The 22,124-nt window shown below is 53.2% G+C and overlaps 9 protein-coding genes across 9 annotated transcripts; 5 read left to right on the forward strand and 4 right to left on the reverse strand.

The window, feature by feature from the left end:
* Nucleotides 1-2,826: 2,826 nt before the first annotated feature.
* CKM354_000652900 (mitochondrial 54S ribosomal protein YmL4) lies at nt 2,827-3,715 on the forward strand (the record flags this gene model as incomplete). The annotated part of the gene is made up of 3 exons (XM_044801849.1): nt 2,827-3,354; nt 3,428-3,581; nt 3,666-3,715. 3 exons carry the CDS (start codon nt 2,827-2,829, stop codon nt 3,713-3,715), a joined length of 732 nt encoding a protein of 243 aa, XP_044657784.1.
* A 273-nt stretch (nt 3,716-3,988) lies between these two features.
* CKM354_000653000 (uncharacterized protein) lies at nt 3,989-6,742 on the reverse strand (the record flags this gene model as incomplete). Its single annotated transcript, XM_044801850.1, has 1 exon — nt 3,989-6,742. One exon carries the CDS (start codon nt 6,740-6,742, stop codon nt 3,989-3,991), a length of 2,754 nt encoding a protein of 917 aa, XP_044657785.1.
* Nucleotides 6,743-7,007: 265 nt separating this feature from the next.
* Nucleotides 7,008-7,790, forward strand: CKM354_000653100 (uncharacterized protein; the record flags this gene model as incomplete). Its single annotated transcript, XM_044801851.1, has 3 exons — nt 7,008-7,086; nt 7,168-7,637; nt 7,713-7,790. The coding sequence occupies 3 exons, from the start codon at nt 7,008-7,010 to the stop codon at nt 7,788-7,790; spliced, it is 627 nt and encodes a 208-aa protein (XP_044657786.1).
* Nucleotides 7,791-8,078: 288 nt separating this feature from the next.
* On the reverse strand, nt 8,079-10,577 carry CKM354_000653200 (uncharacterized protein; the record flags this gene model as incomplete). The annotated part of the gene is made up of 5 exons (XM_044801852.1): nt 8,079-9,029; nt 9,080-9,338; nt 9,394-10,035; nt 10,094-10,182; nt 10,488-10,577. 5 exons carry the CDS (start codon nt 10,575-10,577, stop codon nt 8,079-8,081), a joined length of 2,031 nt encoding a protein of 676 aa, XP_044657787.1.
* A 2,444-nt stretch (nt 10,578-13,021) lies between these two features.
* On the forward strand, nt 13,022-13,822 carry CKM354_000653300 (uncharacterized protein; the record flags this gene model as incomplete). The annotated part of the gene is made up of 1 exon (XM_044801853.1): nt 13,022-13,822. The coding sequence occupies one exon, from the start codon at nt 13,022-13,024 to the stop codon at nt 13,820-13,822; it is 801 nt and encodes a 266-aa protein (XP_044657788.1).
* An 874-nt stretch (nt 13,823-14,696) lies between these two features.
* CKM354_000653400 (uncharacterized protein) lies at nt 14,697-15,377 on the forward strand (the record flags this gene model as incomplete). The annotated part of the gene is made up of 1 exon (XM_044801854.1): nt 14,697-15,377. One exon carries the CDS (start codon nt 14,697-14,699, stop codon nt 15,375-15,377), a length of 681 nt encoding a protein of 226 aa, XP_044657789.1.
* A 223-nt stretch (nt 15,378-15,600) lies between these two features.
* Nucleotides 15,601-17,493, reverse strand: CKM354_000653500 (uncharacterized protein; the record flags this gene model as incomplete). Its single annotated transcript, XM_044801855.1, has 1 exon — nt 15,601-17,493. One exon carries the CDS (start codon nt 17,491-17,493, stop codon nt 15,601-15,603), a length of 1,893 nt encoding a protein of 630 aa, XP_044657790.1.
* A 975-nt stretch (nt 17,494-18,468) lies between these two features.
* On the reverse strand, nt 18,469-20,127 carry CKM354_000653600 (uncharacterized protein; the record flags this gene model as incomplete). The annotated part of the gene is made up of 1 exon (XM_044801856.1): nt 18,469-20,127. The coding sequence occupies one exon, from the start codon at nt 20,125-20,127 to the stop codon at nt 18,469-18,471; it is 1,659 nt and encodes a 552-aa protein (XP_044657791.1).
* Nucleotides 20,128-20,645: 518 nt separating this feature from the next.
* On the forward strand, nt 20,646-21,638 carry CKM354_000653700 (uncharacterized protein; the record flags this gene model as incomplete). Its single annotated transcript, XM_044801857.1, has 1 exon — nt 20,646-21,638. One exon carries the CDS (start codon nt 20,646-20,648, stop codon nt 21,636-21,638), a length of 993 nt encoding a protein of 330 aa, XP_044657792.1.
* Nucleotides 21,639-22,124: the final 486 nt, after the last annotated feature.

The raw sequence follows: 22,124 nt of genomic DNA on the forward strand, positions 1-22,124 counted from the left end.
GGACCATCCTCGAAACGAAAGCGCGCAAAGCCGGGCAGAACACTAGGTGCAGGAGCCATCGGCAAGATTCTCCTAGCATGTCGCTAGCTTAAGGGCCTGTGGCTAGACCCTACGAAGCACAATGTCTGGATGCTGTTGGAACGAAGGAATTTTCCGGGATAAAGATAGGCGAAGGTGAAAGTGTCGCCTGTGGCAGAATCGCCAACGGAATTCCAGCTGCCTGGGTATTGGTTGATCATCTACCAAGCCCTGCAATCTACGAACTAGGAAATTTACTGCACATCTGTATGGACACCTCGATGCACTGGCATTGCACAGTCGGAATCGCGCGTCGCCCTCGATCGCCTCTGCTGCTCACGAATAACGAATGTTCATTGTTTGGATTGAATCCAGACACGTCTCCACATCCCGAGCATGCATCGTGCTCTCTCACTGTGGCGTGGATTGTCAATCAGGAAATCGACTTCCGCTTTCGCTTTAGAAGCATTGCAATGAATACGGCTTGCATTGGCGAATCCTTCACAGCCGCGGGACGACCACATCACGAGGCGCATGCATGGAAACCCACTACTGCACATGGTATGCAGGTCAGCAAGCGCGTCAGCATAGTGTTACGTGCTCAGATCTGGCTAAGCCACTCATGCTACGGCGGTTGACGGCATGCCACAGTGAGTGGATCTGTATCCGATATGAGTTGTTTGTCGATCCGGCCTGGGCGTGGACCATGGGCGCCACAGGATTCTTGACTGCCGGCCGGAGGTCGCTTGCGGGATCTGGAGCACGCGTGCGGCGATAAATCAAGTCCGAATCTTGGACAAAATGTATTTGGGCACGAGGGCGAGGCTGCAATTCGCGACCTGGTACATGCCGCCGCCGCCGAGCCACCAGATGTGCCCATAGCGAGGTACGCCTGAGACAGCGCCCGTCTCCGGCTCCACCAGCACGAGCAACGAACGTGGCACTGTTCCGCACGACGACACTTTCGACAGAACGGCAGTAGTCCATGGCTCGCTCTCGCGAAACAGACATCACATTGCGATCAGCGCCCATACAGCTACGTGCCAACGGTGCCATGCAGTTTGGCTCGAGCCTCGACGTGTCGACGTGAAGTTGATCTATTTAGGCTCGGATTTAGGTTTACATGTTACGTCAGGCGTTCGTCCGAGCACCTTTTGGACTACCCACTTTGATGCGAGTGCCGCAACCCCAGCCACTTATACGCGGCTGTGCAGCAGAAGCTGGAAATGCTTGATGCAAAAGGAGATCTGTGAGATCTGCGAGATCCGAGATCTGACGTATCAACGTCATATCGCTTAGGGACAATAGACACGCAACACGAATTGTGTTATTTTTCTAGCTGGAGCGCGACACATATCCTCTCCTCACAGCATACCAACATGATCCCGCAACAAGCCACCACACCTTACGTTGGAACAATCGACACCTTTCGAGGATAAGTTCTTCCAAGGCCAGCCCATGATCTGCGGGCTGCAGCTTCGTCGAGATGGAATGAACCGTGACGAGGCTCGAAAACACCCAGGGCTAATGATGCGATCAGCAACGCCAAGCTGAGCTCGTGGCCGTGAGTCCCGTGTAGATCTTACAAGCTTCAAACTTTTGATTTCTAGATCCATTATCTATCTATCCTGTGCCCTAGAGATCGCTAGGGCAGTGGCCAAACAACAAGCAGATCTGAGCCCGACTGGGTCAATATCTTGCCAGGCGCTTTTGGATGGCTCAAGCTACGCCGCCACGGCTTCCGTAAAGCGGGCCTAGCAGGAGAGAAACACGAGTCAATCCTCGCCGGGTTCTTTATTTCCAAGATCGCCACACATAAGGTTAAGCCTCAAAGTGTGGCTGGGAGTTGGTCATCAGGTACGCCAGTCAAAAGACTTCGCACTAATTGTGCTAGTCAGTAGTGTGGTTGTTCTCATCGTAAATCATGCTTGGCGCATGAACGTCGAATGGAAGTCCAGTAGCGGAGCGAGCTTCTCAGACTCATGAGGCTGATCGAAATATAGAAGTGACGCACGTGTACCGGGCCCGATTCGCAGATCTTGAAGGTACACAGGTACGGCGCACGAGTCGGTGGACTGTGGACGAACGGGCTGAAGCCTGAGCCACCTTCCATGTTCTAGTTCCCAACCTGGCGGCTCACCCGCAATCGAGGAGCTCGCGTGCGGCTCATGCAGCGGCTCTCGTGACCCTTCGGCATGAGATCTTCGATAATGCGTTGGTGGAGATGGCTGGCATGGAGCTGAGTAGTCTCTCTGCATGTTAGCTATATCGCTGTCCAATCATGAATGCTATGTTGAGCAACATCCATGCAGGACGGCTGCCGCGTTGGCGTCTGAGTGACCGCTACGTCGTTCCTCATATCAGGTTATGGTTATGTCCTAAGGACGCAGCAAACGTCGTGGAAGGGCTGGCAGTGGCACCTTGTTGTAGGCCAGAAGCATTGCATGTATCTCAAAAGCTCGCACGGTCTATCATGCTTCGTCTGAGCTCATAGACAGACCAGTGTTGTCTCACAGCCGACTGCAACTTCCTTGTCTCACTCTGGACTATATCGAGGGGGTTGCCTCGGTTTGTGGAGCGGCAATGCATTGTGTAGCTTGAGCTGGACATGATGTGTCATGAGACCTGGAAATGCTGCGGTGGGTGTAGGTGTGAGGGCAGCCGTCCAGAGAATCAGAGGTGAAGCCGAAAACGCCAAGCATTTTGCGGAGCGGCAGCGGACCTCCGAGATCCTCATTGGGAGAGAGTATCGAACTTCGTGAACCAACGCGACTACCGCCATCAAACTGCTCCCGCTTCGCCACCACAATGCATTGCACCTGCAGAACGCTGCTCAGCAGCGTCTTCGCCGCGCCGCTCGCGCGCTCTACGACCTCGATACCCCCAACTTTCCTCGCGCCAGCTCTCGCTCTCAATCACACGACCTCCTTCTCCACCAGCACTCGCCAGCACGCGCGTAAAGATGGCAACCCCGCCCGCGGTGTCTCCGCTCTCCGCCGCACCGGCCTGAAGAAACAAATACTCTCCATCACCGCTGCCGAACTACCTAAACCCGTCCTCGACCCATCGAGAAGATCCCAAGTCGAAGTCGACGAAGACCATGGACTCTGGGCATTTTTCCCGTCGGATCGCAAGTCAATGGCCACACCGGAAGAGTTGGTCCAGCATGGTCGCTCATGGGATATGAGAGAGTTGAGACATAAAGATTGGGATGATTTGCACCGGTTATGGTGGGTTTGCATCAAGGAGAAGAATCGGTTGTTGACGTATAAGCTGGAGAGGGAGAGAGTGAAGAATGTGTATGGACAGTATGAGTCTGATCAGAGGGAGGATGAGGTGAGTACTTCTGCCTCGCGCATGGAAATTGATTCGTGGTGAGTGAAGGCAACATGCTGATGCAGTGGAATAGATCAAGAAGACAATGAAGCGTATCAAGCAAGTTTTGACAGAGCGCTGGTATACGTGGGAAAATGCTCGACAAGATGCGATGCAGGATGAGGAGATCAATATGTATGCTGATCTGGATGCTGGAGAGCCGGCTTATTTGCCAAAGGAAGAAGTGAGTGTGGTCGCTGTCGAGAGTGGCATGGAACAAGCTAATTGGAAGCAGGCGCAGAGCGATGGGATATCAGACGCTCTTTCATAAGCTAATCTTCCACCACCAAGCGAAGCTTCGAGGCCTGAAGTACGAGCTTGAAATTCTGTACAATGTTCGTGTAGCCATAATGTACAAATTCCGCCAGAGCGACTTTCTCACAGAACAACCCACGGCCTCTCTGACGAGAATACCGAGGAAAAGTCAATCCGTCTTGAGGCACCCATGGCCATACACAGTGTACAGCGCGCACTTCCGCGCCTTTGAAAGCAAACAAGCAATCCCGGGTATCACTCTCCATCATATCGAACGCCATCGCTAGGCAGCAAGCAAAATTCTCTACTCATATCGACCCATGCATGATCAAGATCGTCATCAGTTCCGAACAGACATGAGCATCTCATCATCATCTTCGAGAGAACGAGTCACCTGCTCCCGTCGAGCAAAAGCCGCCTTGACTTCCAAAAGCAGGGCCTCTGGGCTGGCAACGTCCTTGTTTCCGCCCGCGCTCACGAGCAATTGATGCAGACTGGCCGTTAGTGACAGTACTCGTGAAGAAGCCGCGTCCAGACCTTTGGCCATCGGTATGGCTGGCTCGTTGTAGCTGAGCAAGGAAGTGGTCACATTCAATTTCCCAGTCATGTTCATGATGGCTTGTGGAGAGGTTCTGTAAGCCATTGAAAGGTCGTGCGTGCCTTTGCCGGCTGGTGTCCGCTCGAGTGGCAGTTTCGACGATTGGGTTCGGCCTAGCTTGTTCGAGCTCTTTCTTCTCGGCGGGCCGCTTTTCTCTGCATTGGGACGATGTCCTTGATCGCTGAGGTTCTCAGTCGTGACGACAGGTGCGTTGACGTCTAACTCCTCCAACGCTCTTCTCTCACGAGTCCGTCGTCGCTTTGGCGCACGCTGACCTTCTTGCTCGCGGAGAATAGCATCCTCTTCTGCAAGACCAATCAGTTCGCTCGCGGGGACGAATCCTGGCTGCTGCTTGCGTCTGTTGATGGCAGGCTGCGCTGCCGTCAGGTCAAGTGTTTCGGGTTCAGGTGAGGCATGGACGCGAGCATCGTCGGTCCGTCCATAATTCCGGCGCTCGATCATAGACGAAATCGCATCGCTTGAGTTCCTACCAACGAATTCTCGAATGTCGCGATTGCGCTGTGGCGGAGTCAATGCTCGAGGCTCGTCTATCAGGTCGCCCAATTCTCCTCGTGCCACGAGGCCATCGTGGTTGTGTTGTGTGTGATTTTGCCCTCGTCTCTGCTGGAAACGTGGCTGCTGCAGATGATCAAACCACACGTTCTCTCGAGGCGTCTGATCTGTCGTTGGGAGCTGGAAAGGCTTGTTCACTCGATTCTGTGCTGGTGCGTTTCGCGGACTGCGTCGTGGCCTTGAGCTAGAGTTTGCAATGGCCTCAAGTGGCGTACCGGCTGGTGGCTCGAACGACGGGCCATAGTTGTATTCGACGGCAATGCGAGCGTCTGGCGACGGCAGCGGAGAATATACCTGTGGCGGTGGAAGCGTGGATGAACCAATCAGTCTACCGTCTCGTGCCAATCGGATATCTGGAACGTGCGCTGAGGGATGGAAGCCTTCATTTGGCGACGGCGACGAAGGTCGTGGGGTTGGCAATGTGCTGATATAAATATTGCGTCGCTGTCTCGTTGGCGAACTTGACGTCGTTACCAGGCCGGCATTGTCCGAATCTTCCTGCCCGCGCAACGGCCGAACATCTTGCATCGGCGAAGACCGTCGGAGGGAGGCATTGAGCTTGGCTGCGACCCAGGGATTCGAAACTGTCACGTCGTTCTTGGAGCGCCGCAGCTCTTCGAAACCGGCCTCTACGTGACTCGTGGGCGGACGCTGGTCAAGTAACTCCAGATCTTCCTCGTCACATCCATACATAGTGGATCGGTACGCTCTTGCAGGTAATTCGTCATCGTGGGCGGGTTCGCCTCCATGAGCAGGTACTAAGTCCGCTGTCATAAGTGCTGGAGTTGCCGAAGGATGTCCCGCAGCGTTTGCAAATTCCTGCTGTTGTTGCTCCTCACGCGTGTCTGGAACGCCTGGACGTGCTGGTGCCTGCTCCTGGTCAGGATATGCTGCGAAGAACAATTTACGGGCGACGTCGAGAATCAAGCTTGAGTCTTCGAATAAGAGATCGTCTTTCGCAGGCTCCAGATTGGCGTCGTAGCTACCACGAGGACAGCTCAGTTCAAGGTAAAGAAATGGATCCTTGATATCTGCAAAATCTGGAGCTACTCTCTTCAAGGCGTCGCGAAATATTTTAACGATTTGTTTGAAAATACCTCTGCTGGTAGACACCGGTCGAGCATCAACGGAGATGTATGCTCCGATGCCTATGATTTTGCTTGCATCTGCATCAACACGCGGGAGGAAAGCCTGCAAAGTAAATCCGCCGTCCTCGAGTATCGACCAGATACACTGGGAAGCGCAAGCTGCACCGACGACTTTGAATGCTGCATCTTCGGCGTTGCCACCAGGTTTCGGAGCATAGATCCAGTCGCCCTTATTGTTCTTGGCTTTCAGCACTTTCAGGGCAAGTCGGACTCGAGGTCTCGCGAAGGCGTATGCTTGAAGCGTGCGCTTGATCTTCTTCAAGCAGTTCTCAGTATTCTTGAGCACAACTTGTCGACGAACAGGATTGGCCTTGATGAAGTCGGTGATACGGACAGTGGTGCCAACAGGTAAAGACGCTTTCTCTTGAGCAATGACTTCACCTTTCTGGCTGATCTTGAGAGCCGCAGCGACTTGCTCCCCCTCGATCTTGGTACTTATCGTCAGTGAGCCGCTCAGCTCCGCAGCACTCGCAAGTGCCTCGCCTCGAAAGCCGAGTGAGGAGCCGCCAATGTCTTTGAGGTCATCGTCATGGGTTATTTTCGACGTGCAGTAACGGCGTGCAACAAGTGGCCGGTCTTCAGGTACAATGCCATGGCCGTTGTCGCGGACCTGAATCACATCGATGGTATTGCTGTGGATTTCTACAGCGATCGAGGTTGCATTAGCATCGTATGCATTGTCGAGTAATTCCTTCACCACGGCGGCGGGATCGGTCAAGACCTGTGATGCGCCCAGCACTCGCACAGTGGCTTGTGGCAGTGCTTGGATACCCATGGTGACATGACCGATGCTCTACCCGCGCTGATACATGCAGCTCATGTAAATCCTCATGGCTTCTAAGAAGAAATATTTGAATGTGTACGAGATGAGGTTGAAGTAGGACGCGTCGTGGCACGCGTCGGATGAGATCTGACTTCGGCTCCCGAGTCGGGCAAATGTCATCATCGCAGCTTCCCATTGCAACGACGTAGACCGCCAGCTCTTTCCCTCCATTTCTCACAACACCTCATCTCATTCAGCAGCAGACACAACGAAAACCATGGCTCTTGCACCCAAATTCGCCGGCCAGAAATTCGTGGCCAAAGCCTCGCCAGAAACTCTCCACACGCTGGAACTCTGTGAGTCCTCTCTGTCGCCTCACTCAACCCCACCATCAGCAAACAAAAGCCGCTATGCTAACTTCACAAACACAAAAAAAGTCCTCGACTACGTCTGCCCCTTCAGCAAAAAACAATTCGACACCCTCTACGACCAAGTCTTCCCCCTCATCAAACAAAAATACCCCGACAAAATCCAATTCATCTTCCGCCAACAAATCCAACCCTGGCACCCCTCTTCCACCCTGGTCCACGAAGCCGGCGTAGCAGTCCTCCAAACCGCGCCCAACAAATTCTGGGATTTCAGTAAAGCCCTCTTCGCCGCACAAACAGAATACTTCGACGCCAATGTCGTAAACGAAAAACGAAATGATACTTATAAGCGTTTGGCGAAACTTGCGGGGAGTGTAGGAATTGATGAGAAAGATGTTTATGAGAGGTTGGAGATTTCTGATAAGCCGGATAAGGATGGAGGGTTGAATGGAGGGAATCAGGTGACGAATGATATTAAGTTGTTGGTGAAGGCGAATCGGTTGCAGGGGATTCATGTTACGCCGACGGTGATGTTTAATGTGGGTTTATTGTCCTTCTCCCTCGCGAGATCATCGTCTCAACGCGACTTCCGCTGACTGAGATCTGCGAAACAGGGTTATCCAGAGAACGGCATCTCGTCGAGCTTCAGCAAGGATGATTGGGAAAACTGGCTGGAGAAGAATATTGTGTGAGCCCATGCGAAATGACTCTGCACATGGACGTTCTCTAATGATGAAGTGATGGTGATGAACACAAAGTTCACGCCCGCATCTGACACAGCGGGTCAGAAAATATCTAGGCTGAAGCCTGCCACGTATCAAACATGCTGGTAGAGCCGCATCCGATCATAAATGAATGAAACGAAAGAATTGCTGCTCGCGGCACAACAGCTGACATGTTGATATGTAGTCTTCGTCCCAGGTCTGCTGGACACTGTTACTACTGTCACAGACGCTCGAATGATCCAATTTGCAGAACGGCTACGATCTTGCCAGGTGGGCGAAGACTGTCACCTTCTCAATATCTAGCCCCTTGCCGTCGCCATTATCGCCGGCTTTTGCAGCGGCGACCTCGATCTCTATCCTGTTTACGCCGTGTGATAGGTTGCCATCATAAGAATGTGTGCGCTTGCCTGTCTCCTGGTGGTAGGTCGTGTCTCGTTGTGTGAGGCGCGTACCATTCATGGTGACGAATATTTTGTACGCTCGATTGATTGCCAGCTCGCGTGATATCGTGGGCTGGATCTGGAGAAAGAAATGCGATGCGGGTAACGTGATTGTTGTACTCTGTTGCGATAGTGAAGGGTGCGGCGGTATCGAGATGCTGAAAGGCTTGGGTACCTTCAGATGAGGATGGGTGTGTAACGTGACCAGAGGCAGCAGGGCCTCAGATGCAGGATACTGTCGCACGGCTGTAGGTGGCAGCAATGATGGCGCGGTATAAGAGTAGCTGTTGACGAGCGGTGCGGCTTGACCAGAGAATGGAGTTCCGCTTGTGGCGCGGACCATGGGAGGTGGCATCATGCCGTTGGTCGCAGGCTGTATCCCTGGCGCAACAGCATGAGGCGCAGGAGATTGACTGGGTATCTTCTCGTTCTTGACCATCTGCGCAGACGGACTGCCGCCTTGCCCAGAACTTTGAGGTCGGAGTGGCCCAACTGAGGATTGTCTTCCAACTCCATTGACTCCTGGCATCGCTCGCGGTCCGTTTGGTGCATGAGAGCCGTTGACGCCAGCCTGGACCATGTTTCGTTGTCGAGCGAGTGCATCATTGTCGACGGACATGCTAGGGCCTGGCGAAGGGCGGTGTTGTGATAGATTGAGGGTGACACCCGATTTTGTCTGCGTTTGAGGACCACCCAGCTTGATGCGTGTACTCTGTGGCTCCTTGACAAGTTCTTTCGCTTCGGCCAACCTCGATTTGAAATGAGCCTGTACATTGGTCAGTACCCGCAAACACGCCCAGGAAGCATTGCACCCACCTCGAGATCACCAGCAAGAGCATACATATCGCTGCCGTCCTCGTTGTAGTCTCGTGCGTTGCGCCAGATCCAGCTGACCTCCTGCTCAAAAGCATCCCACGTTTTGAAGTCGGATATACCAGTGGCTGCGTCTCGTCCGTGAACACCACGCACACGTTTCTGCACCCCCTTTAATGAGACTGGATGCTTGATTACTCTGTAGTAATCTGTGAGACTTCGTGAGGGCAGGAAGACGAAGGGTGTAAAGATTTCCAGTCCCCTGTGAGGCGGTTAGTATATAATGACTTCTCATCGTCGGTACACAGCAAGCCTACTCTTCATCGGTATAGCGGATCATCTCAGCTACAATCATCTCCTGTGCTTCTTGGAATGTCTTCCCGGTAAAGTCCATGCTTTCGTCCTCGCCGCCAGCTGCAGTACTGGGCGCCACGGAGGATTTCCGGTCTGAAGGCGCCTCCGAAGCTTTCTCTGCCACCTTCTCAGAAGCTCGCGGTCCAAGTGATATCTTGAGCTTGCTGCTGGAATCTCGAGTTGCGCGATCTTCTTTGGCAGCTGCCGTGGGCTGTTGCGCTGATTTAGCCTGGGCACTGGGCGTTCCTTGCGCATGGTGATTGCCGTTGGTCAATGTGATCTTGGTCAGGCCGGGAATGGGAGTGGCGACTGCTGAATAGCTCGGATCCTGGTAGGCCGGGTTGTTGACCTTCATATAGTTGTAGATGAGTTTGCGTATTCGCTCTGCATCTTCGTAGACTTCGCTCTTCGGCTCGTTGTAGTCTTTCGCGTTCTGGATCATGCGTTTGAAGTCGCTCTCCAGTGCGCTCACAGAGGGATAAGCATCGTTGCGCAGCTTCTCTTCGATGATGTTGATCGATATGGGCAGCCGGATGACCTGGTAGTAGTCGGGCAGCTCATCCTTTGGCGGCAGCTCGATGAAGGCATCTGTAATGGGTCGTCCGCTGCAAGTGAGGTCAGTGTCTGAGTGTGGTCGGGCGCTGCTTCGCTGAATGCACGTACGTCTTGTCGGTGGCATTGCTGAGCTGCGCGATCAGCTTGTTGCCCACGGCCTGCACGCTCCGGTCGACGGGGGGTTTGGGGTTCGAGTTCTGTGTCGCGGCGCATCTTGTCAGCGTGCACCGGGCAGGTGAGTGCAGACGGCATGGTGCTCGGGCGTGCTCCTCGTTGCGTGCGGCTGATGACGGAGGTGCTTTGGGTAGTGGGTAGCAAGATGCCGGCCATGCTCGACACTTCAACCCGTCGCGTAGTCTCGTCCTTGATCGACCCTCCACCCCAACTCGACCACGCACACCACAACCTGCACGCGCGCCCACTGCGCATCGCCGCCGCCCGCATTGCACGAGGAACCCGCCGAGCACATCCACCAAAGCGCAGGAGGAGGACAGATACATACCAACAACTTGAGCTTTTTCGTCGCGCTCCCTTCGTTGGTTGTGGGAGTCGCGTGGAGGGCTTGCGCTTTGCGCTTCCTGCTGGACTCCATCGCGCGTCGGTGCAAGCTGTGCAAGATGGGGGACGCGCAGCTCCGCAGGGTCCTGCACCGAGATCTGGAATCGGCGAGTCTGGCAGAGGGGTGATTAACATGCGCCGGATGGGACAACTGCCACTCTCTTCGCGTTGCAATGCGCTTGGGTGATGCCCTGGGCTTGGCCCGATTTGGCCGGCTGCGGGAGTATCCGTCGCTCCTCGGCACACTTTCCGTCAGCGCCAGCGCGAGGTCCGTCTCACAGCATGCAAGGCATTGTCCATCATGTGAAAGTTATCGAGACTGCCACCGCAGGATTGACCAAATTCACGCCGCCATCTCGCATCCCCAACAAATGCCATGTGATGATCGCTTGAGGAACAAGCTTGCCAAGCAGAGCATCTTCAACATTGGCAGCTGGCACGTGGCACGAATCAACATAGCCATGACTTCAAGATCTCCTTATTCCACTCGCGGTCTGTTGGCCTTCTTTTGAGAAAACGCATGTAGGTATGTAAGTGGCTTGCATACAACCTTCCTAGATCGAATGGGCTCAGTCCCACCCGCTACACGGAGCTGGTGCGGCTAGCTAACCAACAACCTCGTTGCCGGCATGTCAAGCATCATGTTCTCACCGAGTTTCTGCACGGAGAAAGTCAATGCACAGTATTGTTGTTGTCAAGAGTGGCATGCCCAACGAGACACGAGAATGCTACGGAGCCAGGTACGCGAAGTGTGCGGCACGACTCGTGCAACAGGGAGTGATATGCCGCCCATGGAGCTTGCATCTCGCACTGTTCGGGCCGCTAGTCAACCGACTTACGGCTTTGGATTACATATTACTGCTCCCGTCGCCCCCTCTCGCCCTCTCACAGTCAAGCAGTGGCCGTTCGCGAGCAGCATCGTTTGGAGACTCTGTGGAGCATGACGGCGTCTGTGCAGCTACATGACCTGAGCAATGGGGTTTGTCAACACTAGACCGACTCGGCTGCCAATCGCATATGCTTTCCGAAGGTCTGGCCCACACGCTCCCGATAGCTCTCCCACAGTTATGCCGAAAGAGTTACATCCGGCATTGGGAATCCCATGTGCTTATCACTTCATGTATTGACACGTCGGCATGTGAGCACTTACCTCAACGATAAGGTCTCAACATACAGAAGATAATCTCACGCGTTCGATTGGTCTGTGGAATGTGTTTTCGGTATCAAAGTTGCGGGTAATACGCTGCCTAGCCTGGACGACCCCGGAGTACAGGCTAAAGAACAAGCCTGACCCTAGGAGAACCGCAAATATGGAAGTATAACAGCATGGCATCGCATATGACAACGATAAGGACTAGCTCCACGTTGGCATTGATATGCCTCTACTCGCCGCGCTGAGGATGCGGGAGTGGCTCCCGTCCTACTCCACACACCCGAGCATTCTCGGCCCACTCTCTACAGGCTCCTGATCATCCCTAGCTTCGTGCTTTAAGCACCGCGCGGCATCACTTGGGTTGTCTTTCCGCATCGAAATACACTCAACCCGAAGCTGACAAGCAAAGCCTTCTCGAAGAGCCAACCAAAATCCTGAAATCGACAGCCAGATCAATCGAGCGCCTCAACTGCAAGCTACCGGTTTCGTTCCATACCATTTGAGCAACAGTTGCCCCATCAATGCCTTCCTGTGCACGCTGCGCAGGAGGTGGATCAGTGGCGAAGCCTTGTGCTCCCTGTGGTGCCACAGGGCACATAAGGCAGCGAATTCGATGCTATCAATGCAAATCGAAAGACGCACCGACCGCGGCGGCTTGCACACTTTGTCGTGGACGTGGGCAATTGACTATCCCAGTCAATTGCACTGTCTGCGCCGGCAGGGGAAGCATCTTGAAATTGGCTTGCGGCGACTGTGGTGGAAACGGGATGGCTAGAGCTTGATCGCAAAGATCAATCGGTCAACAAGGAGGCAAATGTGGGCAGATCTGGAAGGGAACAACATTACTTCTCTCAGCTTCAGTCTGGTTACTGAAGGGTTTATGTTCAATGGGATTCCAATGCACTACTAAGTTGTCTGCGGTGCATACCTGGCATGCATGTACGAAATTGGCATATTGGCTTGCGCATTACTGATTTCAAGAGGAGCATTTTGTTCAGCCAATCACGAAGCAAAGGGAATGAGACAACGCTATTGTTTGGGACAATAGGAAGTTGAGGGATTTCTATTGTCGATGGTGTGTCGTCGACTGATCTTCGCAGAACAATAGAGGCTCAATAGTCTCGGAACGTGTTGCAACATGCCGATTCACTCTGTTCCGTGCCTGCCTATCTGCACCATTCACCCTCTTCAGCTTCAGCTGCTGACTCAATCGATCGAAAGAACTCAGACGCGACTTTCACAAGACACATCCGAAGCTCAAGCTTCACACCGATCACAACCTCGACAAACACAATCCAGCCGATCGAGCCTCGCCCTGGCGCGCAATGGAAGCTCTTCGCAAAAGACTCGCAGAAGCTACAGATCCAGCCAGCCAGGCGCGACTGCGACGCATCATCGCCCAGCAAGAACGAAACGCGCGCAACAGACAAGCGTGGGACGAGGACCGCGACCTACCCGAAAGTCCAGGCCAGAAGAGAAAGCGAGACGATGGCAAAGAACGCCCGCGAGAACAAATCTTCGCCGACATCGAAAGCGACTTACGAGAAGAGGAAGCGCGTCAAAAGCGCGAGGCAGAATTACGCAGGTGCGCAGAGGCACGTCGCCAATCTGAAGCAGAGAAACGTCGCATCGAAGCAGACAGGAGGGCCCAATTCAGAGAAAAGCTTCGTCGCGAACGCGAGCGACGAGAGCGAGAGCAGAGAAGAAGCAACCAGACCTACCCACCAATACCTCGAGTCCTACAACCCGCCGTCGCGATTCCACTCCAATCCATCACTGACTGGCGCCAGCACGTTGCTCTCGCTTTCACGAACTATTCCGCCATGCAAATCTTTCCTTCTCCACCTGCTTCCCCCTGCGGTAAACCTGAATGCCATCTCACCCGCGAATTGCGCACTCTCGAGGCTTGCAAATGCAATATCCAAGCCTGTATCCGGAGAGCTGGAATTGTCTCGAAGGCTCAGCTGAAGTCTGAGCGATTGAAGTGGCATCCTGATCGGTTTGCCGCTTGTCCGGAGGATAGGAGAGAGCAGTTTGCAAAGATGGGGCGAGAGGTGTTTGTTGTTGTTGATGGGATGTTTCAGGGGGAGGAAGGAGGCAGATGTGCTGGATTTGATGGGAAGTGAGAAGAACTGTTTGTGACGAGTTGCTCGATTGCGACCGCGGTAGTTCTGCTGGGTTGGGGGGATTTGCGCTTGTTGGAGCTGCTTCGGGTCGATTGAGAGGGCAATGGTATAGATCCATAGACTTGGTAAATGGAGTTGTCGCTTTTTTCATCCCTGCAGAACGGTCGATTTGAATGGCTTCACCTCATACAAGAAGTTTCTGAATGTCACTCGTTGCTCTTGTGATTCTCATTTCTGCCTCTCATGCTTTTTGTTGATCAGTCAAGCCAACCACATGCCTGAAATCCCAGGTGGCTCAAGTTCCATTTGAAAGAGGCTGTCAACATTTCATGCGGTCTGACACAATCAGCATATGGATAGCGCGTCCTTTCTCTGTTGCATCGTCGTCTTCTGGCGCACTGAGTCGGAATTAGCATAGCCAGCAATAGTGTATCGTCTGTTCGAGACACTACTCGTTTCTCGTGTTTGTGATTGTACATGTCAAAGCATGCTTGCTGCTCTCTTTGCTCAATACAAATCAATGGGATAGATATACTGCTTTTTTCTCCTCTTCCGAAATTCCCATTGCATTCGCATACTCTCACCGGCCCACCTGATCATCTCATGACACAAAATTACAGCATGGATCGATTATCAGAAGCCAACGATGTCACCGGTGAGTCCCTAGTGAGCTGCTGGTGAATCATATCTTTTCACATGGACTATTCACTCGAGCGGGGCTGCGTCATATCCCTTGCTTCGCCCTTAAATATACTACTTTCTTCTCATTCTCTATAAACGAGCCAGCAAGAAAACATTCGCTGATTTGGACTTCGACTCAGACCCAAACAATCCTAACAACATCAGTGCATTCCTAAACCACTTCACCGATACAATGCCAGCCCGCGACGGTGAACTCACAGTGCCGTACGAGAAGTACCCATTGATGCGCCTCGCACTCCACCAATTTCGCCTTCATTACCCAACTCTGAACGGTCCAGCACGCTTGGACATCTTCAACGCAATCTTTCACGACCAGCTCGAAGAGGAAGGATTCGAGGACGGGAAATTGACTAGCCACGACAAGCTTGACAGCCAGTACCGCGAGTCAAGGAAGGACAAGAACAAGCAGAAATGGTCTGGCATCATCAAAGACCAAGATGATCTCGACGATGAAGATTTCAAGGTCTATCAGACAATGATGGCCTTGATCAAGGTCAAGGGGAGAGAGCTTGGCAAGGAGATGGTGTCGACTGGAAATGGGTCGTCTGGAAATGGGTCGTCTGATGAGGACGACGACGACGACGAAGACGACGAAGACGACGGCAGTGGAGACGATCAGCCTATCTTCGAGCCAGCGACCCATACTAAGAATGGTCGGACGTACCCTGCTGGCGATATCGGACTGCCGAAGAAGTACAGTGGGGTTGGCAGCAGCGGGGACACGATGAGGTTGTACAAGAAGGATGCTGGCGAGGAGGATTCGGGTGACGATGGGGCTCCAGGACCGAGCAGGAAGGGAACTGCGAAGAAGGCGAAGAAGGGAAAGAAGGCAAGTGGCAAGAAGGGCAATTGATGTCCTCCAGTGGACAATCGCATCTCTTTTGTTTTGCTTCGCTTCGTTTGCATCACTTTGTGGCATTCAGCACGATTTGTATTGGTTTCTAGCCAGGCATTCGATGGAGAACTTTGAAATGGACATACCCGAACGAGTGCAGTTCTTGAATTGATTGGGAATCGAAATTCCTCTCCATAGTACGCTGGATATGCTGATAACACACACTGCTTAAAGCCTCAGATCACTCCCGACCACCATCACGCTTGAACATCCTAGCAAGCGGCTTCTCTTTACACAACGCCGGATTGAACGGCGCACAAATGGGTCCCTGAGGACAGCCCCAATCAACGCAATAAGCATTGCCTGGGCAAGGATTGTCCTTTGAACACGTTCGTGGCTTGGGGTTCTCAGTGGCGCACTGCACAAACTGCTGATCATCATCCCAGCTCGTGCAAACGCCCGGTGTGCCTGTCGAGAACTTGTTAATGTGACAGCCACAGCTGTAGTCCCAAGGACACATTCCACTTTCGTTGCAACCGATTCTGAGACATGTGCCTTTGGTTGTTGAGACGTCGCACCATTCCGTTCCACTGCAGCCTGGAGAGCACTTCTTTTTGCATTCGCCGCTGCGGATGGTAGAGGCGTCGCAGTAGGAGCCTTCGGCACAGGAGCCATTGCAGAGTTGTTTGCAAGTACCCTTGTCGCAGTATTTGCCATTCGCTTCGGTGCAGCTGGCTTCGCAGACGTAGGCTTTGCAGGTTCCTTGCTCGATTGATGTATCGCAGTATTCTTGTTCTCCACAGCCGGCAGCACATTTTGGCGAGCATTCTGCTTTCCCATGATCGCAGAATTCCGAAGAGCCGCACACGGGACTGCATATATCTGTACACGTGCCCAAAGGCGAAGTGATATCGCACTCTTGATCTTTTCCGCACCCGGCAGAGCATTTGCGTGTGCAAGTACCGGTGGCAGAGCTGGTGTCGCAATACTCGGAGTCGCGGCACCCAGCAGGACATTTGGCTGCGCACTCGCCTTGAGGAGTGTCCAGATCGCAGTATTGCGTTGCAGTACAGCCGTTCTTGCACTTAGGTTGACATGCTCCTGGTGCGGTAGTCTTGTCGCAATACTCTGTAGATTCTGCACATCCGGTTCCACAGTACGTCTTGCAGGTGCCCAGAGGTGTGGTAAGATCGCAGAACTCATTGTCGCCGCAACCGAGACCACATTTCGCTTTGCATTGGCCTTCAAGAATACTCTTGTCACAGTACTGGCTGTCCGAACATCCAGACTTGCATTTGAGTGTGCAAGTACCTGGCGCAGTCTTCTTGTCGCAAAACTCGTTGGCTTCGTCGCATCCTATGCCGCAGTACGCTTTGCAAGTTCCCTCTGGAGTGCTTTCGTCGCAGAACTCGTTATCCGGACATGAGCCACCGCATTTCGGCTTGCAGAGCCCTGCGAGCACGGTCTTGTCGCAATACTCTGAGTTCGTACAGCCAGCTTTACATTTAACCGTACATGTGCCAGGCACGGCAGTCTTATCGCAGTATTCGTTCGCAGAGTCGCAGCCCTTCGCACAGTACTTCGTGCACGTTCCAGGAGCTTTTGCTTTGTCGCAGTATTCGTCTCCTGTGCAACCTGCTGCGCAAAAGTCTTTGCAGGCTCCACCTGCGACAGAGCCGTCACAGAATTTGCCAGCTGGACAGCCTTGCGGACATATTGTTATCGTTGTCGTGGCTTGTACCACAGAGACTCTCGTGCTTGCCGTAGTCGTTGCAGTCACAGTCAAGGTCGACGAAGTTGTAGCACCAGATTGGATGCATGCGCAAACGTTCTTTTGCACAGAATATTGTTTGAGCTTGAGAAGGGCGAAGTTGATCAGATCTGACACCTGGCGCTTCTCCTTCTTGGACCCAGCACCAGTGACTGTTGCAGTGGCGACGATAGTAGTCGAAGTTGCAACTGGTGTTATCACGACGGTCGAAGCAGTCACTGTCTTGACCTCGAGTGGATAATTCTGCTTGCAATAGTCGAGAGCTGGCTTGTATTTGGATAGCTGCTGGAAACCTTGGCATAAGTTGCTCTGAGCTTGAGCCAGCAGGCCGGAGGCCAGGAAAACAATAAGGGTATTCCGCATGGCAAAAGCTGGTGAAAGTGACAGAACACGACATCTGAGCGTTGCACAGCGCCGTTCTTATACTCGTTGCAGCAGACATCTCGTGGCAGCAGTGGAAATTGCCCCGCTGCACAACCTACACCAAGATGCTCTGGATGCACTTTCGATACAGGCTATAGTGCCATGTGCTCGCCATGTGGCTTCCACGCCCGATGAGTCGCCTGATATTTTTCGGAGGCTCCGTGTCGAAGTTCCTGGGCTCAGTACGCCACATGCATCGCCAAGAGCATCAAGGACCTGTGTCCGTTCAGGATAACAGCCACGCTTGTCAGCGCGGGTCTATGCTTCGAGAACTCTCCTTGCTAGTCCTCCTGCACGAAGCCAGTGGCTAACAGCTGTGCATAGGTCTGACTACTGGAAAAAGATGGTCTCTGTTTGTGGCTTGACGGGAAGACGTTTTGTACTGTAGATTGGGCCCTGAGCTAGTCATTTTGGGCAAGAGGACAGGGCGCCAAGCCAAGCCATCGCTGCCCCGGCTCTACTTGCACGTTGACCGCTTCTGCTGTGTAGGTTGGTCCGCGGACTTGACTCTGCTCTTTTGACTTTGGGTCAGCTATACAGCTGAAATTATAGCTGCGGGTGTCTGGCCGACGTGGCACGTGGCTTGCTCCAGATGGCTTCATCGTCCGGTGCGTCAAGTGAAGCGTGCAATTACTGCAATGAGGCAACCTTGAATTGAAGCTGAGATCACGTTCAGTAGACCACAGATCATCAGGAGTTGACCAGTAAGCCGTGCTGTACGCGTAGTTGTTAGCCTCGAGGGCTGTGGTAGCGTGTAAGAATGCAGCCACGCTTGGTACACGTGTGTCGGACTTGCCGCTGAAGGTACTGGCAGCTTGAATGCGGAGTGGCACCACCAGCTACACTCCTCACCTTGGTTCCATGCCAGAAGATGGCTTCACATCAAAATCATCATATTCTTTACAGATCTATGGTCTAACTCGTAGAACATGTCGTGGCAGCTCCATCCCCTCGTATACTCTTTCCAACAGCCTGTATTAGACTGATACCCATAACAATACATCCAAATGCAATGCAAACATACGCAGCATACACCTCCCATGTTTTGCGCTTCGTGAGCTTCACAAAGCACAGTGGCGGTAGAATGTACGCGAGAGCGCAAGCACTCGTGGCTCCAACCAATTCGAAAACCACACCCAAATCGCAGGTGAGAAGTGCCATGGCCATGGCAGTGAGAACGTGTGAAGTTGTGAATATCAGGTGGCGATTCGGGTTGAAAGGCTCCGATGGGAAGTAGTACTCTGTGATGACTTCGCGGCAGACAAAGCACTCGAGTGGCAGTGTTGTAAGCATGTTAAGGCCGAAACACAATCGGGCGATATTGACCATGATATTGTCGTCCTGGAAGTTGTTCAGAACATTGCCTTGCGTGTAGCTGCCGAACGTCAAATAGCCGGAAAGTGCCATGATCAGACAAGCGACCATGGAGATCGATGTGCTCCAATGTGTGACTTTGGCGAAGCGGTCCATGGTAGGGGTTCTCAGCGAGCCATAGATGAGAAGACTGTTGTGGTGACAGACAAAAGCAAAGGAGATCACCCCGATTGCCTGAAACACGCCTGCGTTGATGATGAGGCTGGATTTGATCGGCCCTTTCATATCGGCTGGTGCGAGCGGACCTTGAGTGATGACGGTGAGCACGATGATGCCCATGCTCACGAGCGCAAGCGACGATGCTTTGGCCAGCATGGCAATGTCCCTGTATAGTGATAGAGGGTATGAGACACCGAGGGTGAAGAGAACGATCACGGCTCTGCGGTCGGCCAGAAGTCCAACTAGCGGTATGGTGTGCAGTGAAGGAAAGAAGGCGGAGAAGACCTTCGGTATTGTGTCTCCAATAATGATACAGAAGGCGATCATGCCTCCGAACGCAAAAGCCCACTGGGCCACAGAGATGGCAATAAGGCCAGATTTGCCAAAGCAGTGCTCCATCGTGGCCTGAAAAGAGTTGGCTCCGCTCAGCTTGGAATTCTTGACAATCAAGCGGATCGTCCAGTCGACCGTGATTGTCAGAAGGACTAAGAGCACAATGCCTGTCAGAAGACCTGCTTGCTTGAACGCGTATGGTTGTCCAATGATTCCCGCTCCAATGATGCTGTTCGCCATGTTCATAAAGGCACTCGCCATACCACTCTTCGGCCTAGCAGACTCTAGAAGGTCCTCGTCGCTGTATTCGATGTCGTTGGCGAGGGAGACGCTGGGAGCCTCGATGCCAGTCAAGAGCGGTGCTCGATGTTGTCCTCCTGGTGCAGCATGTCCGTTCATGTAGTCCTCATCGTCCATCCACTCCGGCCCCGCCTCGCCAATCGTTTCAGGTTCGGCGACATCGAAGCGCACTCGATGTGGCGTTCGAGGCTCGCCGTTTGGGCGGATCTGTGCAAAGCTCGATTGCCGTCTCGGAGCAGGTGGTTTCGACTCTTGCTTCACGGGCGATGGTGGCTTCTCTTGCAGCGTAAGTCCTTCATCGCCCGAATCGTCCCTGGACAGTCGATTGTCCTGGAGAAGACCGGCAGCCTCTTCGCCGCTGCCCTCCTTGCGCGCGGCATCTCGGTCGTGCGGAGTGTCCCTGGCCATCACAGATCGTCATGTTGCCCGTCAACTCAGCAGTGCATGGCGATTGGTGGGAGAGATGGGTGGTTGTTTCGTGAAAGGTGGTGTTTGAATGTCGGACACGCACCACGTAAGCTCCGGGCTAACTGAGGCTATTGACGACGGAACCGGCACGTCCTGGACGCCAAGGAATGCGCTCACGGCGACGACATGGTTTCTAGTTTGTAAACGACATCACCGCTTTGTCTTCCGCCGAGATCCTCTTACTGACATTACAACAGACCCTATTCCTTCCGGTCAAACGACGGCAGCGACTCAACGTCGTCTACGGGGTGCAGCAGCGTTCCAGATACTCGGCTTATTGGGGCCGCCGAAACGGCTAGCGTGTCGCGTGGTCTCCTAAACGCGTCTGCCCTTTCTCAATTCCAACATGCTGAGCTAAACACGTGAAGACGTGCCGCCAACGGACCTCGCACGATGGCGATAATTACGACTGACAAATGATGTTTCCCAATGATGAGTCGGTAGTCTGAGCAGCACTCATGGCTGCCACGTACAGCCTAAGCCATCTCAAGGCATTGCAACTCAAATATTTGGCCTTCCTGACTGGCTCGGCGAGCACAGGGACCAAAGCTGCTCTACAACATGCCCTCAGCCGGAGCCTCGAAGTTGACGCCTCGAGGACAAGCCGAAGAGTAGTCAGCGTAGACATGGGGATTCGGAATTTGGCATATTGCGTGGTTGATGCCAAGCAACCCCCGGAGACCGGGGATCCATCACGAGCACTCACTGTCTCGACATGGACACGCAGAGATCTGCTGAGTCCTGCAGCCCCGGAGATCAGTCCGCTGCAGGAACTCAGTGATCACAGAAAACAGAAACAAGACAGCACTGGCAGACAAAAGATCGATACTGAAGCCTTCACTCCTCCCCAACTGGCGAAGACTGCTCACACTCTGGTCAAGTCCTTGCTATCCCACAAGCCAGATAACATTCTGATCGAACGCCAGCGTTTTCGTTCAGGTGGTGCGGCTGCTATTCAAGAATGGACTGTACGTGTGAATATGCTCGAGAGCATGCTCTGGGCCTCGTTGGAGACTTTGAAGGCTTCCGACCTGTCTCCGGCTGAATTCCCAGAAAGACTTGCTATTGCACCAAAACGAGTTGCTGAATTTTGGCTCTCTGGACAGCGTCCAGTATTGACATCTTGGAAAGATATTTTCGAATCTGACGCTTCATCGCACACTACGCAGCGACCCGCTCGCGCGAAAATTGAGAAGAAGGACAAAGTGAGCCTGGTGCAGAAGTGGGTTGTGGGTGCTCTCAACGAGAACGGGGTGAATCTCCGATTCGAAGGCCAAGCCGCTGAAATCGCAGAAGCTTTCGGCGAGCAGAACAAGCGAGGCGCGAAGAAAATTGCTGGAGGCAAACTGGACGATCTGGCAGATTGTTTCCTGCAAGCATTGACCTACCTGCAGTGGGAGGAAAACAAGACACTACTTCGTAAGATCCTGCGGCTGAAGCTCGCTTCGTGAACAACGAGTTGAGGAACAGCCCCGAGTCTGGCCCTGAATGGCATGACGCAAGTTGATCACATCGACTGATAATGGATGGGCTTGGTGGGATGACAGATGCCCAATAGAGCAGGAAACTTGTGATGCAAGCTTGGCTGGCCCATTTCTCGCATATGATGATCGATTGTACAGTACTGGGCATGGCATGGCATGGCATGATATGGTTGAGCTGTGAAGAGGCGAAGCAGACTGTAATTTCAGGACCCTTATAGAATGATCCGAGGTCACGGCGTACAGAGAGAGCGCTGACATTGATAAAGGTATCATGGACTCCTGAAACAACTGTTCCCGTCGAAAGGCTTTCACATTATTGAACATATGTCGTGCACCTGTGACTTCTCTGATGATGTAACACAGGTCTTGGCGCGTGGCTTCGCGCCACTTTCGCGACACCGTCTTCACTTCACCTGAGAATCAGGCGTCCCATGTTTTGTCCAGTCATACCCT

This window comes from Cercospora kikuchii (genome assembly GCF_019650295.1).
Source record: "Cercospora kikuchii DNA, contig_00004, whole genome shotgun sequence".
Classification (NCBI taxonomy): Eukaryota; Fungi; Ascomycota; class Dothideomycetes; order Mycosphaerellales; family Mycosphaerellaceae; genus Cercospora; species Cercospora kikuchii.